Source organism: Micromesistius poutassou, assembly GCF_964030765.1.
Source record: "Micromesistius poutassou genome assembly, chromosome: 14".
In the NCBI taxonomy this organism is placed as follows: domain Eukaryota; kingdom Metazoa; phylum Chordata; class Actinopteri; order Gadiformes; family Gadidae; genus Micromesistius; species Micromesistius poutassou.
The window spans coordinates 9,860,814-9,879,087 of NC_140284.1; the positions used below are offsets into that span (position 1 = coordinate 9,860,814).

Below are 18,274 nucleotides of genomic sequence, written 5' to 3' on the forward strand. Positions count from 1 at the left end.
AGGTTAAAGTAATCAGCAATCAGGAGCCCCCCACCCCCCCCCCCCCCCCCCCCCCACCACACACACACACACACACACACACACACACACACACACACACACACACACACACACACACTACTTACTGCGCTACAAGGGCCAGTTTGTGGATCCTACGCATAACATTGCAGAATATTAGACAGCATGCATTCTAATTATTTATTAAACAGACCTAAATAATTTATAACAAACTTTCAGGTACAAAGTGAGCATCATTAGACTTGCAGTAGGCCTAGGCTAAACATAGACCTAGCCCTAAAAAAACAAATGTTGAAGGAATAATAACAAAAAAAAATCGTTATCCTGATAAAAACGTAGGCTTCTTGGTTCTTGGTGTGTTATATTTCTTCATAAAATCATAGAAGAATCAACCTCCCCGTTTGAGTCGTGTTATCGCAACATGTACGTAGGCCTCATCGGTTTGTCCAGCCTTGGTCTGCGTAAAAGGCCCCTTGAAATGTCCCACAGTCTGAGGCAGATTTTAAAGAAAATAAAAATGTCTTAATATAGAGCATTGCAATTCAAAAATATATCCACTCCTCCTCACACCGTAAACGAGGTGTAGCTTTTTAAAAACAAATAATCCTCTGACGCAGTTTGAAAGGACTGGTAGGCTAATAGGCTCCAAAACGAGAGACTATTTGAGACTATGTTGTTTGTCCTTGTTGTTCAGAGACCCAAAATAGCGGCACGATTCTCTGTCGTTTGTTCGTCTTTCTTTTTCAAGTTTAACACTGACACGGAAACTGGAGCCAAACTGTGGATTGGGCTCCACAGGCCTTTGAAGAGCTCATATCCGCAGCCGGTTGTCCTTGGTCATAAACTTGCAAGTAGTTTATCCTCGTTCAAGGTCTCAGGCGCTGTGGGGAATGTCAAGCAGCAGGCATATGGCGAGACGGATAACTATGGAGTGGGCTTCCCCTCATGTTGGTATCACGATCCGGGGGAAGCCCCTGTGATGACTCCGTGGTGAAGTAGAATCGAACTTGAATTTAGTCTGAATGGATTCAGATCCTTAAGGATCTGTGACTAAAAGTGGAGGACGGTACGTTGCTGATTCCCAGTACGCTAAAAGGGCCACCCTCCTCCTGGTGAGTAGGCCACAAATATTAATATTTTTCAGCCAACTAGGAAAGATATGTCCTCTTAACGCCGACTTATTGTAGTGCATTATGTTTTTCCAATGCATTCTCCCTCAATCCTTTCTTTATACGGCATGTGTGTCCTTTATGAGTGATTAAGGTTTATTTAAACAAAACTTTGCCTTTGGCCAATATAAACCGTGATGTAGCTTAACGTGGTGGAGGCCATGCTGGTTAAAGGTTTATTCAGGCAAGAGGATTATCTAGGTGCACGTAGGCTTTTGGTTAATCGTCCGGCTTTTAGACTGCAATAAAATGAAATGTTTATCTTGCAGTATTAATTAATTTGTGTTCAGTGAACGCAAACACCCTGAGCCTGTGAACCAGACGATAAAATACTGGCCGATAAGAAGTAGAAAGCGCTTTATTAAGGCCCGCACATAATTAGATGATTATCAATTTAAAAAAGGAAAAAAATATATAGCCTAATAAAAGCTAGTAGGCCTAGGCCTACAACGAAGTTGTAAAGATACAGACGGAAACCGAAGTGACTATTTTGACCAGGGCCGAAATAGGCTATCTATGGTTCATACTGGTAGTGTGAGGACATAGGCCTACGCAAATAATAATGCTTTTCAATTCAATCCATAAATACAACCAATTTTATGTACAACCTATTTTAAATGCATCCACTATGATACTAGTTTCACATTGTCATTTAGGCTTAAAGAAAGACAAAGGTTTGTATTTAACAAAGGTGCAAAGTTACAGATGCCTTTTATTTTTACAACAATATATAACCATATATATATTCTATATGTGGGCGAGACGAATTTATACTAACTCCTAGACTGTAGGGCCCCAGATAGATAAAGAAACCGGGACAACGCTTTACATTGGACCATATCTGTAGTGGAATACAAGTTCCGCTAGATGGCGATCTTACTTCACATAAGACAGCGGTCTCGCAGAGAACATAAAGAGAGCGTCGTTTGACGTCAGACCGACGAGAATGATCAAAGAATTTCATAAAACCACCAGCATGTCGCGTTGGAAGAATAATGAGGCTCAATAAAATCAACTCCACTTTCATCCAATTACGTCAACATGAATGTCGTACTGAATGTGAGGTCTATAATCATTTGAAGATGTCTTGCATTCGGATTGTAACCAGGACCCAAGGAAACCCTTTTCACATTTCGTTTACTAATACTGATCCAACTTTGTGACTCAGCTGACAAATATGCATACTATGTATGTCTGTCTATACATAGTAGGCATACTATGTATGTCTGGGGTTTGTTAGTCTTTATTTCTCATAATCCTTATTGATTAATAATCAATATGCAGGATATTGTGAGTTCGATCGCTAATTTCCAAAGACTACATGTATTTCTCCATGAGCAAGATCTCCTCCCCCACATACTTTAGACATGTTTCCTAACTTACTGCGTGTCTCTTTGGCAAGGAGACACTGGCCTCTTTGCCAGATGACTAAATAGAGAATATAAATATAGATAATAGGCAACGCTGCTGAATATAATTGCTGATATTCCTGTCTGAGTACACTGGTTAATTCCCTGGTTCCCAGTTACAGCCCACTACTGTGTGTTTCATCAGCTAGGCTGGAGTAAGCATTAGACTCCGATGTGATCCGCTGTGTCCTTATGGGGCTCCGGGCTGGACCCCCCTGGGCCCCCCCTGGACCCCCTAGACCCCCCTGGTCCATACAAAGGGCCCCCATTCTTGTACTGTTATGGAACATTTGACACCCGACTGGTGCCAGAATTAGCCAGCCCAGTGTGATTCTAGACTTGCATTATATACAAATCATTTAAACATATTATATTTGGATTTCTGCCTCCACGTTTGTTTCATGATACTCAAGTCATAATGTGTAAGCAAATGCATGTATTTGATACAATTACACATTAAGAGTTCTGTTGAAATAGCTATATTATATGGAATTCCAACTGTTAATTATTTACAATTGTTAAATTGCATGATATCTATATAATTTATATATTAGTATTTCATTATTATTATTTTTTTTTTTCTTAAGATGAATGCTATTGGTACGAAATGATGCGAGAGGCTTGAGTTTGAGTCCACTGCGCCAACCTTCTGTCACTGATGTGTTTTGAACTGACGTTCTGGATTGAGGTCAATAAAATGTACAGACCAAGCAGTTTCGTCATTTAACTACCACACACACACGAAAACACACTACCTCTGGACATCCATGAGTAGGAGGTCAAACTCTACTACTTTGGATTAAAGTGTTAAAATATTCAATGTAAAGATAAGAACAAATGCTGGTTAGCTGGTCAGCCCTGTTGACTTTTGTGAATTAATGCACAGTGTTAGTGTTATCACAAGCCAGGTGTGATTGTGATGAGTCTTGTATGTGTAATAATTATAATTGGTTAGAAATCCTTAGAAAAAATGGTATGCATAGGCGAATAACGTTCAACGTGCACCAGCCTCTTCTGCCGTTGAGCATCAGCTTTATAGTGCTAGACAAATCACATGATCAGAATGCAGGTATTCCGATTGGTCAGTCATTCTGTATGCTACCCTCACGAGACTAGACGCTGAGTTAATTACAATACTTCGTGATAATGTTTTGTAATAGGGATCGGATGACTACATGTATATTATTATTGTGTTTCAACATCAATAATACATTTGCTTTCATTTATTTTGTCAATAATAACTCGTAATAAAAACGTTAAATATATTTTCCTTATTTTGACGTACAGAAAATTTAGCCCAATCCCTTAAAAATATTTCAAAAATACTGAAGCGAAAAAGTTAATTTGCACAAAATACGACAACGATTATTAAGCAAGAAAAAAATACATAAAACATGGTGACGGGACGATTTTTTTATACTTTTACTCCCAAGTCAAGTCAATTTCATTTGTATAGCCCAGTTACTCTCAAAGGGCTTTACCATATTTTTTATGACCTAACCCTAGACCACTAAAAGGCAAGAGAAAACTCCCATACTCCCATACACAATATTATATTATATAGGCCTATTCAACACTTTGCTCTTGCTGGGATCAAATACACTTTTAAGAGGAATTCATGTTTTTCTATGCTGGTATACGTTATATTACAAATTCTACTTTTGTTTATTATTGTCATTAAATTATATATAAGATCATATATAAGATATTAATAATTAGGCATATTATATCATAGGCCCTATATCAATTACAAAAATGCTTTATTTGCAAAAAATATTCTGTTCATGCTGTTTTCCTCCCCTTCCTTTGAACACGTATTAACAATATTCATAAATATTAAGATAATGAGAATTGTATTTAATAATAAAGAGTAGTCATATTCCTGCAAAAAATAGGAGGACTATTCTGCAACATGAAATATAAGACAAAAAAACTGCAGAAGACGTTAGGTCTACCCACTGTTATGGGATATTTGGTCATGGTAGGCCTATGTCATACATTCCATTTTTATGCCTGTGTTTTGTGAATTTCTATCCCCGGTGTCCCAGAGTGTGTAATTATAAACGGGATCCTGCAGGGGGCGCCAGAGAACGCTGTAGGACACGTTGTGCTCAAGCAAACCGCAACGTCCATCTCTCCACGCTGAAAACACGTCCTGTCTGCCCACCACTGCTGCGAAACACTTCGTTAAAACGACCAACGTTTATCCTAGATTCATTATGAAATAGTAATATTGCCATATAATACACAGTAGGCTGGAATATCAACTGGCACGTTCAGGGTTTAGGGTACCAACTGATAGTTTTAAATTTAATGATAATGTATTTGATGGAATAAAAACTGGCAAAATAGTTTTTTGTTGTTGCTCGAAAAGGTCTGCCAATATAGTTACGTTATCGAAAAAATGCACAAAATAAAATATTTGTAGGCTATATAGGCCTGGATGTTTGATTCTGAAAACGAAAAAATTAAAATAAAAGCTGAAAAAGTCCAGAATTCGTTAGCATTTGGAATTTGGTCGAGTAATAATAATACCGTTTATTGTGCTGTTCAGGATCTAAACGAGCGAAAACAAAATGTGCCTATGACGAGTAAAACGAAAGGCACAAAAAAATAAAAATAAAAAAAATAATTTAAAAATGATTCAATATAAGTAGCTAACTCATGGCCAGCAGCGTGTTTAAAAAGTATGTTTGCCCTTATCTGGGTCACCTCAATGATCACACTAACGCAGAGCAGTTTCGGAAAAGTCGCGGAAATGTTTATTGAAGTAAGACACAAAAAAACAGTGCGAGCTAACGAGAATAAAGGGAATTGTGGTGATTAACGAAGGATGGGAGGGGGCGCACGGGAGAGAGAGGGAGGGAGAGAAACAATAGAGAATCAAAGCATAATAATACTCCTAAATGAAGAGGGAACCGCTGCCCCGTTCATTTTATTAATCAGACTGTCAATTCCACCCGAGAGGCCAAACCCAGGACGCTCAGAGCAGACTCAGATCAGCCCAGGGACTCGCTCACTCCTCACCTCTCCTCCTCCCGCTCAGCTTGGATCTATCCCCTCTCCCACCGAAGGCCGCCTCCATCACCCGCTGACAGTCTCCTCCTATTTATTTGCTTATAAACCTTCTTACAATAAATGATCATTCCGGAAACGTCACGCGAGCATTTAAACAACGAGCGGCCAACACTTATTGACGTGTGATATCTCTGGAGCGGTAGCCGGAAGGATGCTCGCTTCAAAACCAGTCGCTTGATCCAGCAGCACGATTGCATTCATATTCTCGTGTTTTTTTTCCACGCGGTTTGCTTGCTTGTAAAAAAAAAAAAAAAAAGGTTTAGAGACAGTTATTTAGAGAGAGTTGCTGACTTGAATGCGGATTAAGCTCAGTCACAACTCATTGGTGCGTCGGGACAGGTGTGCGCTTTTTTTTTCTTCTCCTTCTCCTCGCGCGGCTTAATGATGGAGAGGATAAGAAAAGAGATGATCCTGATGGAGAGGGGTCTGCACAGTCCCATCGCAGGGAAAAGACTCTCAGACGCGGCCGGGAACTCGGTGCTCGAGGCCCTGGAAAACTCCCAGCACGGAGGACGTCTGAGCCCGCGCATCACCTCCGCCTCGCTCCATGGAAGCCACTCGGACGTTCCCAGCAAAGGCAGCAAGTTCGAGATCGACAGTCTGTTCGGACCGCACCACAACAACGAGAACAGCTCCTCGGCGGACATTACCTCCTCGGAGAACAGAAAGAAGATGAGTTTGTACCCGGAAGTCTCGCAGGACTCCGATATTAACAGCGATGTGGAGGTGGGGTGCCCCTCGCATCGCTCCCCGAGCCAGCACAAGGAGAACAATAAAGGTAGGCCTATTTGTTTTGGTTTAAAATCTTTTTTTTTGTGATGTGATTTTTTTTGTGTTTAAATATGTTTTGTTTTATTGTTTTATGCAATTTGGTGTTGCTGTTATTATTATTTTTTGAATTATTATAATCATTATTGTTATTGGATGTAGTAGCCTATAGGCCTACGTTTTTGTTTGATTGATTGCTAGGCTGTTGTTGTTATTATTGGGCTATTGTTGTTGCTATAATACAAAATAATGTAAAAATATAACGATTATAAAACGAAAAATAGCCTATCAAGTTGAAATTTAATTACGATTATTGTTTTTTTCTAAGTTTACATTTAATTTTAAATGATTGAAAAGATCGTACCGATAATTCTAGTAATTGCGGCCCTGCGTCTACAAAGTAATTAACCTTCCCTCTGTTTTCTTTTAAGGGTTTTCTGACAGTAATTCTGGAACCTCCAGCTCCAACTCTATGTCCAACCTCAACGGGAACTCAATGGGAGGATCCAACAGTTCTAATGCCGACCAGGTCAGACGCTACCGGACTGCTTTCACCAGGGAACAGATCGGAAGACTGGAAAAAGAGTTTTATCGGGAAAATTACGTTTCGAGACCGAGAAGATGTGAATTAGCCGCAGCGCTAAATCTGCCAGAAACTACAATTAAGGTAAAGAGAAATACTTTACTATTAGCCTGCTCCATTTTGCTATTTATGTTTTTGTTGGATGGACTGCGTGACAAAAATATATTAATATTTTATCGTCAACTATAAATATAAATATAAATCCTCTATAATATCAGAAAACATAAATAGGGTCAGTATGTATTATTATGTTTGTATTCTTTTTCAAACGTATTTGACACGCGCAAACACGCACGCGCAAACACAGGTTCACGTAACACCCACACACACACACACCTTTCGATTGCCCAAGGGATGCCAGGCAGTAGAACCCTAATGCGAAAAGGCCAAAGAGTAACTCATCTCTAATGCTGGCTAAATGTATTTATTAAAAAAAAACGACTTTCACTTTAATTATGTAACGCGAGCCTATGCCATGATGTAGTCCTGTAACGTTTTGTTTTCTGTCACGTTGTACCACAACATAGGCATTCGACTTTTAACATTTAATTAAATAATAATAATTTCGAATTTATATATTTGGATTGGCCTAGAAGAAAAATCGAAATACTTTAATACGCAAATAAACCATTCGAAAGACAACACGCATATCAGTACCATCAGCCTTCAGTCCACACATATTTTAATAAATGAAGTAAACGGTAGGATATATAACAGGACTACAGGCCTGTGCTAGTGCAACCTTTCTTAACGCCTCGTGGTTGTGTTTACAGGTGTGGTTTCAGAACCGGCGCATGAAGGATAAGAGGCAACGCCTGGCGATGTCCTGGCCCCATCCCGCCGATCCCAGCTTCTACACCTACATGATGACGCACGCAGCAGCTACCGGAAGTTTACCGTACCCTTTCCATTCCCACATGCCTCTACATTACTACCCGCATGTCGGTGTCACAGCGGCAGCAGCTGCCGCGGCCGCGACAGGTGCCGCCTCGTCACCTTTCACCACTTCCATCCGCCCTCTCGATACTTTCCGCGCGCTTTCTCATCCCTACTCGCGTCCTGAGCTCCTGTGCAGCTTCAGACACCCTGGACTTTACCAGTCGCCCGCAGGCCTGAACAGTTCCGCCGCAGCAGCAGCAGCCGCGGCGGCCGCAGCGGCGGTGTGCGCGCCGTCAGCCGCGGGGCCTTGCTCGTGTCTCAGTTGCCATAGCAGCCAGGCGGCGAGCGCGCTGGGCTCCAGGAGTACCAGCGCGGACTTTACCTGCACAGCTTCCGGCCAGAGGTCCGAGAGTGGATTCTTGCCCTACTCCGCCGCGGTGCTCAGCAAGACGTCGGTGCCCTCGCCGGATCCACGAGAAGAGTCTTCCCTGAATAGATAACTTATATTATCTATATAAGCTATCTATTAGATTAGATAACTTATATTATCTGTTGATCCCCATTCTCCTTGCGCTGTGAACACGACGCGTCACTTAACCCCCAAGGTCAATTAGTCCCCATTTAAAACACACTGGTTTATTTCCGTTTTAAACGGTATCTCTTTAGTGACACTATAATGTGTTATCTGAGCACAAGCGGGAGGGCTGAGATTCAAGCCTGCGTTTATGCGGATTCTGATTCTGGAGGCTTTCTAGTGAAGGCCTCTCTGTAGATGTTTTATTTTATACGAGCCGTGCTGAATCTAAAGAGGACATCTGGGCCAGACTTAAGACACAAACACTGCGTGCTATAATGACAGCTTTACTTGTGGTCTTTTTTGTAATATATAGGCCAATTGATTTTATTATTTTTTTCAAATTCATCCTTCAAATGCCCATGCATCTTCAAAAGAAACAACGCCACCCGTCTAATACAAGGCCCAATATTAACAAACGCCCGATTCAGTAGCATACATACGTCCATGGTATTATTCTAAAGAAACAAAGAGAATTCTGGTTTAGATAGTAGCCTACAAAATATGGCTTTTGTACCCAACTGGATATCGTTCACCTCTGTTCTAATGGTGTGAAAACTGGATTTTGGCAGCAGTGGCTTCCCCACCAGTCCGTCCCCCGTCCCCCCGTCCCCCCTCCCTTCCCCCCACCCCTGGGACCCCCCTAATCAGCCAGAAGGTGCATCTAATTTTGCGTCGCGTCCGTCGTGTCAATTTTTATGTTAATAATGAGAGGATCATGACAAAAATTGCCAATCATGTACCTAGATGGAGCCTCGCTGAACGCACGACTGCGAGAAAGTTGGGTCGTTGAGAGAGCCGCTGTCAGCCCTAACAACCCGCAGTGGGAAGTCATTAGACATACAAAGACCGGGACGGCTGCACCAACATCCATGTTACATACCATGTAGAAAACATTAAGGCTAATACCGAGGCGTGGAGGATTTCAGAGTATTAGAGTGTACCAGGAACCCTTACCATGCGTTATCTCGTGTGGAGGAATATCTTGATGTATGAGTTCTTAGTCACCGCTGATGCTTTGTTCAGGCATCGACCTCGTTACATCAAATTCACAATTTCCATTATTTTTATTCAGCAGGGTTTTTTTCTGCCATTGCGCGCGCACACACACTTACAGTGACACACACACACACGCACACACACACACACACACACACACACACACACACACACACACACACACACACACACACACACACAACACACACACATGCATACACACACACATGCTCACATGCACGGACACATACACATGCATACACATAAACACGTACATACAAATGCACATATACACACACGCGCACATATACACACACACACACACTCACACACACACACACACACACACACACACACACACACACACACACACACACACACACACACACACACACACACACACACACACACACACACATATAGTAGGCCTGCGGGACGCCCTGAAAGTTGAGACTAAAAAGCATAGAGCTTTGCAAACTGTATGCGCGTGTAAAAAACAGCTACATGCTATTTTATTCGTTCCTGTTGGGACATCACATCCATGTTAGTTATAAAACATGTGAAATGTAAATCGTGAAATATTTTGGAAATATCATTAATAGCACTACTGATATTTGAAAACCGACACTGTTCTGATAAAAAGGTTTCATGATTTGTGGATTGTAAGGTATTTTTAACACTTTAATTTATTTATGTGACTTGCTGAATGTTTTCAATGTTAGAACACTGGGTGTACATGCCAATTGATGATTGCATAGCCTTTACAATTGGCCCGTGAATTCACCACTAAACCAAATCCATATTCTATATTTGGTGCAAAATTGGAACCAATTTATAGGGTTGGAAAACTATTTTAATTCCACTCAAAAAATGATTTAAAGGGCTTATTAGTCACTAAAATTAAAGACGATTAGCACTGACCATGTATCTCTAGGATCGCTGTGAAAATTGTACATTAGGCTATATCTCTGTATTTAAATTATCAATGACTGTATGAATTGAAATATTTTAACTTGAGCGAAAATGTGCAATATGAAATGTAAATCATGTTATTTATTGATCGTGTTTGTTCCTGGAAATAAATTACAAAAAAAAATGCAATTCTCCTTTCAAATTAAATCGAATCACATTAATAGCAAAACAATAATACACATGTTTATATTTATTTTTGATATTTTACAAACTTAGTATTGCTATATATACTGTATATATAGCTTATACAGCCGATATTTTGTCAGTGTTTTTATATGCTATTGTGCTAGCATAGGCCTATGTGATGCTATTGTTGTATAGGCCTACAGAAAGTGTGAATGTAATTGTACTTTTAAAAAAATACTGGGAAAATATATCTGTCCACCCATTGTTGAAAATATTGATTGTTGTAAACAAATTCATATAATTTTACAAAAAATATCAAATTTAATCTGACACTCATTGAACATGAGGTGAAGCCTGTGTTGCCTGCTCCAGGTTTAGGTTTTAGGTTTAGGTCCATGACACCATTCCTAGGAAGCTCAGGCTAACATTAATTAAAGCTCGCGAAAACAACTGGGAATACGAGGCCTGACATCACGGGTCATTCCGGCCCTATAATTTACCATTATTTGTACATTACCTCTAAATGATACAAGCTGATACTGTCGTTAATTGCCGTTAGTTAAAATATAGCCTGCACCAGAATGTACCCAAGGGACTTTAAGATAAGTTGCTTTTTTGAACGTCCCCATTAAAGAAATAAGATTAGGGCAGAAAATACAGGCGTGATATATCACTATGTTTCCTTGCTCTTTACTAAAGCGAGGGTTGCAACCCGTACAACAAAGGCATTGAGATAAATGGAGGCGCGGAGAGGAAGAGACAGAGGCCAGAAAAACACTGTCCACAATAACACGATTAGTCCTGGATCCAATGTGCAGGACGGGGAAAAGAATTCATCATAAAAATGCAGAAAACTGTCCGTCACCTTCCCCGAATTGTTTCTGACAAGAAAATAAATCTCGGGTGTTGTTTAATATATTTTATATTTCTTTATTTCAGTGCTAATAGAAAAACCAAATTAAATGTCCACCGGCGAGATAGAAATGCAGAGATCGATGATGCCACCGCTACTGTCCAATCCCCCCTCTTTAATTGACTGTATTTTCAGGGTAATTGAACTGCTTGTTGTAAATTGGAGATTTTATAGAAACGACATGAAAACCACATTTACTGACATTCATCGCATCTTTGACATTGATTATCTGATCAGCGCGTGTCATGCCAACCTCCAATTCTTCATTACGCACTGTTTATGAGCTGTTACAGGGCGACCCGCTCGGAGTGATTGATTGCCTTATTAACGCGTGTTCTTGTAAGTGTGACCGAACTGATTACGATGCATATGTTTAGAATAATGTTTCATTTAGCTGACTGCGAGTAATGCAGGGTGACAGCTGCTGCGGGAGGACAAAAACCTAAACTACAGGGAGCAAGTGGGGCCAAAACGCATTTAAGGTGGAGCTGACACATATAGCAGGCTTCCCTGATTAAACAGACTTAGTTATGACAGATGTGGGAGGACAGGGCTGCGAAAGTTTGGCTAAAGGCCTTCTCGGGGTAAAAATAGCAGGTGCAAGCCAAACAAGGCAGAATACAGCCCATGCAGTGCAACAATAATACTAACAATAACAAAAATAGTGGCAATCATAATAATCATAACTGCAAGAGTGGTGAGCTTCCAAGTCACCTCCACTGGATTCCGTCTCACCAGAAGCTCTTTCCACCTTGCAATTTTAAGAGCATATTGTCTTTATATCCGAGTCTGATGCAAATGACGCGCCAGCTGTTGCCCCATTTGTCTTTGTGAAATGCAAAGTGTGCCGAACTCCAGCATCAAATACCACAACACATCATATCGCCAAATAGCATAGCGTCTCAGTATGGCTAAACCGTGGCTTGTTTTTCCATCCCAGTTAGTAAATGTAGCGCAGGCCTGGCTGTCTGATGAATAGATTTATGCTTCCATTATGCCTGTGAAGTGTTCTCTACACTGTGTTTGTCTCAAATCATTGCCTCTGTTCAAATGTTACTTTCATATATTACATGGCATTAATTCAACTATAGTTCATTAAGACAGAATGAAATGGTTAAATTAACGTATCAACCCATAATGATGATGAATGAGGTATTAATTCAAATACAAGCTGGGCAATTTGCAATTGTGCGCGTTTTGATGGTTCTCAAATAACATTTAATATAACGGGTCATCCCCTCAATCAATTACACAGGCGCACCAGCCAGTGATATGGAAAATCCTTTTTTCATGCATATGTATCGAAACATGTTCCCAATTATCTTTGGAAATTGCTTTCATCGGCACAAGATCCAGGGGAGGGTCTTGAATGTGGATGTGATGGTGCAACCTCAATTATTATTTTGGTTTCTTAAAACTTCAAATTAAAACTTTGCATGTAGGATTTTACGATTTGATTAACTTGAGTGATTTCTTATGATTTTGTAATTACTTTAGGAAAGGGAATTTTGAATCTTTTTTCTTGTATTATGCGGGTTCAACATGTGTGATCTGTTATGAATCCTGTGTGGAATAATGTTAACTCTACAGGGAGTATATATGACAAACAAGACCTTTAGCCTCATGGTCCTGGTCTTAAGGGCAGCGCTTAATGTTTTGATTTCAATAATTAATAATAATACATAATGCATGTTTATTACTTAGACCAGCTTACATAAGGGGAATATATCCAGATACACCAAAACACCCCCGCAGGGTGCATCTGGTGATGACGTTGATGCTACAGTACGAGCGCTTTATAGACAACATCTTTAATAAAGAATGTACTTTCAGATGGAGACTGAATAATATTTAGTGACTTTGGATAGCAACTAGTGAATGTTGGGAGGAAGTTGTGCTCCGAAAAGTATTAAACATATTCCAGACAAAGAGGTTAAAGTGCTGCTTCTGAGTCATTGGGATCCTCATTGAACAATTTAAATGAAGCCTGTCTTTTTTCATCTAAGTTGGCTCCATTTAGATTTTTTTATTCTGAGACATAATGTAAAAGCAGCTAATGTCCTGCTGAATCAGTGTGAAGGAAAGAGTGACAGGCCACCAATGGTCACTTGAGTCATTGATTTACATATTCACATATATTCATAACATCAGGAAGATGGCACGTTTAAAGATATTGAAGACATTTTTAGTTGTTATTCATTTGTGTTATATTTATTTAAACAGATTTGTGATCATAATAATCAGAATTAAGCTTATTTTTTATTTTTAAGCATTACAAGAAAACCTAAATTGTTTTTTTGGGGAAAAGTACACCTTGATAGCTAAGCTATGTGTTTTAGCATGCTATAGCTAAAGCAAGGCTATATGGAAGCTGGTTTAAGGCCATGAGTTGACCTTGCATGCAGCCCTGTAAACAAGAGCCTATATTTGATCTTGATGACGGGGTTGACAATATCTAAAATGGTCCAAGGAGGGTTGTATAAACCAAATGGATCAAATTATGGCTCGAGACAATTCAGTGATTTCTTAATACAATGGGGAAATATATCAACCAAAATAACCCAAAGATGTATCTCTGCCTGCAACTATAGGCCCATTTTCTGTTTCAGTAACAGAATCACTCATTTATTTTCTGTAGGGAGTCCACAGCCCTGCCCCCTTTTGTGTTGTGAGAGATCCAACACATCATGAATATAAAGGATTGTCATTGAATGAAATATGCTAAACAATACCTTCAACATCCCTCATGCCTAAATATTTCTGGATTCAGATTCAAATATGCAATGGGATCTCATCCATAATCCATATATCATTAGAATCGCATCCCCTAATTGATGTGACATAACTTCAATTAACATATTTTAGAATTAATGTTTCCTCCCTTTTTAAAGACATAATCGAAAGAATTATTCCTGTTGAGGTTTTTGGTTAGGGTTAGGGAAACACCTCCCCTTTTAACCATGTACGGCACTTTGGCCAGTGAGTTTTTTAAATGTGCCTTATAAATAAATATACTTACTTACTTAATTAAAACAACCTTGTCAGGGACTGATCTATACAATGCACGTATACACAGACAGACTCCTGACTTCCTATTTAAAACATTTTTAAAACTTCTCTCAGACTATACTTCTATGTCCTATTGATTATCATTTCAAATGAACACCTTCTCTTCCTTGATGGTTCCACAGTGTGCAGGAAGATGTTATTGCAGGCCGCCGTTTCCCACAGCCGGCTGCTGTATTTGAATCCCAACCCCGTGCACATGCCCTTCATATATTGCTTATGCAGGCTGGCCTCCGCTTCGAGGGATGAAGGTCTTGGTGGGAATTACAGCTTTTTTCTTTGAAAACAAAAAAGAAAACAAATCACTTGTGTGAAGCTCGATGTTTGGAAGCCAACCAAAGTTTGAGGAGAAAGGGGTTTAAAGAAACACATTAGCATACGGACGGTGTCCCGAGATATCAGAGGCAAAGGGCAGCCTCTGTCTGGGCAGGGAGCTGTTTGAACATTAAATAAATGTATACATTCACTACTTACAGCGGTGGACGATAGTCTTTGCACTGTGCTGGTGGTAGACCTGCAAAAGAAGGAACCAAAGTAAACAGAGGGGGGATTTATGGCTAAACTATACTCACTACACAGCACACAATGAGGTAATGATATCCAGGCTGGGGCAAATGGCGAGCAGGGATCATTATATAAAATCAGAGCGATGTTGAGGGCAGCAGTTTACACTCTGAAGAAGGCCATCCATCCTGAGGTATAGATAAAGAACAATGGCTTTAAAAGGCAGAGGGGCTGGATCATGGGTTTAGGATAACAATGACCACACTTGATGCATGAAAAATACATGGCTAAGTACATAATAACATCACATACATTTGATGGACTTTCACCAACGATAAACAGAGAGAGAGAGGAAAATATGGATTGAGATACAGATAGATAATTGGATTTATTTAGAGGACGAAAATCACTTTAGCCATAGAGTGATCTCTGGGTCTGTTGCATCAACCATCATTGATCTAAGTCTGAGCAGAGCCCATGTCTTTCAGGTTGGAATTTCATTACAAGCAAACCATGACCTTGAAATTAATAACCAGCATGTGAAGGATAACCCTTGATTCAGGATTCACACTGCCAGTTTGCCTCACAGACAGGACTTGGTCTGACTCTCCTCCTTGTATTTCTACAGGGCATCGAACACTATCTGGAAAACTCCACAGTAAGATTGTTGTGTTGAAAAGGTCAACAAAAAACTTAAACTAAAACCCTGACAACAGTCTCCAAGGGAAAGGTTTCGCAAGCCACAGAGGGGGGGGGGGGGGGGGTCATGGCTTTTGTGTGTTCACTGTATCGCGTTGGCAATGTCAATTCCTTCTTCTGTTGTTGTATGTTGGATAAAGATATATGTATAAATAAAGAATCGTGTATTAATACAATGGACCTGACCTTGGTTTTGAGTAGTGGTGATGGGGTGTGTGGAAATGATGACAGAAAATGTTATTGACCTTTTTTCTTTAAGGATCTCAGCATTTTACCTCTACAATAACATATTGTTTAGGATATTAATTCAGAAACTATAGTTATAGTTATAGTAAAAAACATATAAAATCAATCAATTATTTTTGTTCTATTTTGATTTAATATCGTCTGGGTGCTTGACAATATGGCCTTTATCCATTCCAATTCATTCCCCCACCCCCACCTCACCCAACATTTCCATATGTTGTTAAGACTGATGTAATCGGTTAGTGTGAGGCTAGGTTTATGTGCAGCGAAGCTTAGCCGTGTTTAGTTTCAAGAGCATTATGATTCCCATATGATACCTGTCTGCCTCCATAGACTATCATTAATCTTGATGATCCTGTGTTCACGCAATTCTACACATTTTCAATCTAAGGTCTGCATTCTTGACACCCGCTACACTCCTATGCTAAGGGCCCCACAAACAAAGTCAGCAATAGCTGCTTCATAGCCTCTCCTACACATCAGATATGGCTTCAGAATACAGGGAGGCAATAGCTGATGATAGCCTCTCCTACACATCAGATACGGCTTCAGAATACAGGGAGGCGTGTTAAATGCCAAGCTGTGAATAAATAACAATATTTACTAGAAAATTAGACATAGTTTATATGAATGTGCAATGAAGCGAACCGGTTCAAAGATGTGAAGGACTGAATCAGTGTGTGAGCAGTATAAAACAACAAAAACCACAACAAGGATAATTACTATAATAATTACAGGTAATATTGTATAAAGCTTATAATTATCAATAGGCTATGTTCTATTGACATACTCAAATTAGTGACAACACATATTTAGACCAATCATTCCCTAAATACCTTTGTACTTTTCAACTACTACTACTATAGACAGGTCTCTGTACTATAGAATGATCTCAATGACTACTGTCCAACATGATATATAAAGAGCCCTATAAGGTGATCAAGTGATCAGCTATAGTGAGGTAGTACAGTAAGCTCTCTTTCAGACGCCTTTTAAGGTAAGGGCAGGTGTGATGGGAACTCACCTGCATGACCAGCTCAACTATTCAACCAGTGGCCCCTCCCCCACCATTCAAACCACACCCACTTTTGGAATTTAGATTTAGAAAAACTAGACTAGCCAAGTAATATTTTAATTTCAAATAACACATATTTTAAAACAGAAGATCATTATTTGGTTTGTAAATTTAATCGACATCCAATCATGTGTAAACAAATTAAACAACATAAAATCATGTTGGGTGGGACACAGTCCAGCCCCATAAAACAGAAAGAGAAGAATCTTTGTCAACCATGACTATGGAAACATGCATCTGAACAGAGAATAAATTGAAAGTTGTCCATTGGAACCCTGTAGCATCAGTAATTATCCCCTCTGCCTAACAGTAGTGTATAGTACCCTATGATCCCCAGCACTGAAAACAGAATCTCAGGACAGGAAGGCCTGGTTATGGGAACCGTCTTCAAAGACAACCGCAGGGTTACAACCTGACTTTCCACAATGATCTGAATGGTCCCATCACAACAAAGGTTAATTGTTTTACACTTATTTTATCACTTTTACACAGGTATAGTGACACTCCTGAATGCAGGGACACTTAACAGTGTGATGAAAGATTAGACTGACGTGAGCTATTTAACCCACACCTTGAACAAGACACACGCGACTGAATGACACGTATGCCCAGGGCGATATGTGGATAAACTAGTGAGGACCTGAAAGGGTTTGGCTGTTATTAGCAAACATCATTCACTGTTCTTAAAAGGCGGGGGAAGAATGTTGTAGCGTCGATCCATTTATACATTCAATAGTTTTCAATGATACAACAATTGTGTCTGTATTGCATCATGGAATCATACTACCAAGATATTTCACTGTTTTGCTTTATTCTTCTTACGGAGGCCCTGTTTAAGTAAGTATGCACACTGGTAACCCCTTTAATCTTTACAGTGGCTTATTATATTTTTCTAGATATTTTCTATTAACACATTCTTGAGGTGTCCTTGATATGTATTCAGGGTATAGTATGGTATGGGTCACAGAAGTTAACTTGGCCTGGTGGACACTGGAGTGTTTTGTGAGTTCACTTGTGAGTTATCATGATTAAGTATTGCACTATTATTAAAGTAGTTGCCCTACGTAGCATTAGAAGAATGCTGTTGACCCAAATGGGAACATGACCCCTTTTGGAGCCCCATTATCAGAGCGTTCCCATTACGCGCCACTCTGATCTGACCACGCCCCCCAAGGATCTGTCCACGCCCCCTCCCT

The 18,274-nt window shown here is 39.9% G+C and overlaps 1 protein-coding gene across 1 annotated transcript; it reads left to right on the plus strand.

Moving 5' to 3' along the window:
- Positions 1–6,055: 6,055 nt before the first annotated feature.
- On the plus strand, positions 6,056–8,404 carry evx2 (even-skipped homeobox 2; the record flags this gene model as incomplete). Its single annotated transcript, XM_084478326.1, has 3 exons — positions 6,056–6,452; positions 6,874–7,109; positions 7,799–8,404. The coding sequence occupies 3 exons, from the start codon at positions 6,056–6,058 to the stop codon at positions 8,402–8,404; spliced, it is 1,239 nt and encodes a 412-aa protein (XP_084334452.1).
- Between the last annotated feature and the right edge of the window lie 9,870 nt (positions 8,405–18,274).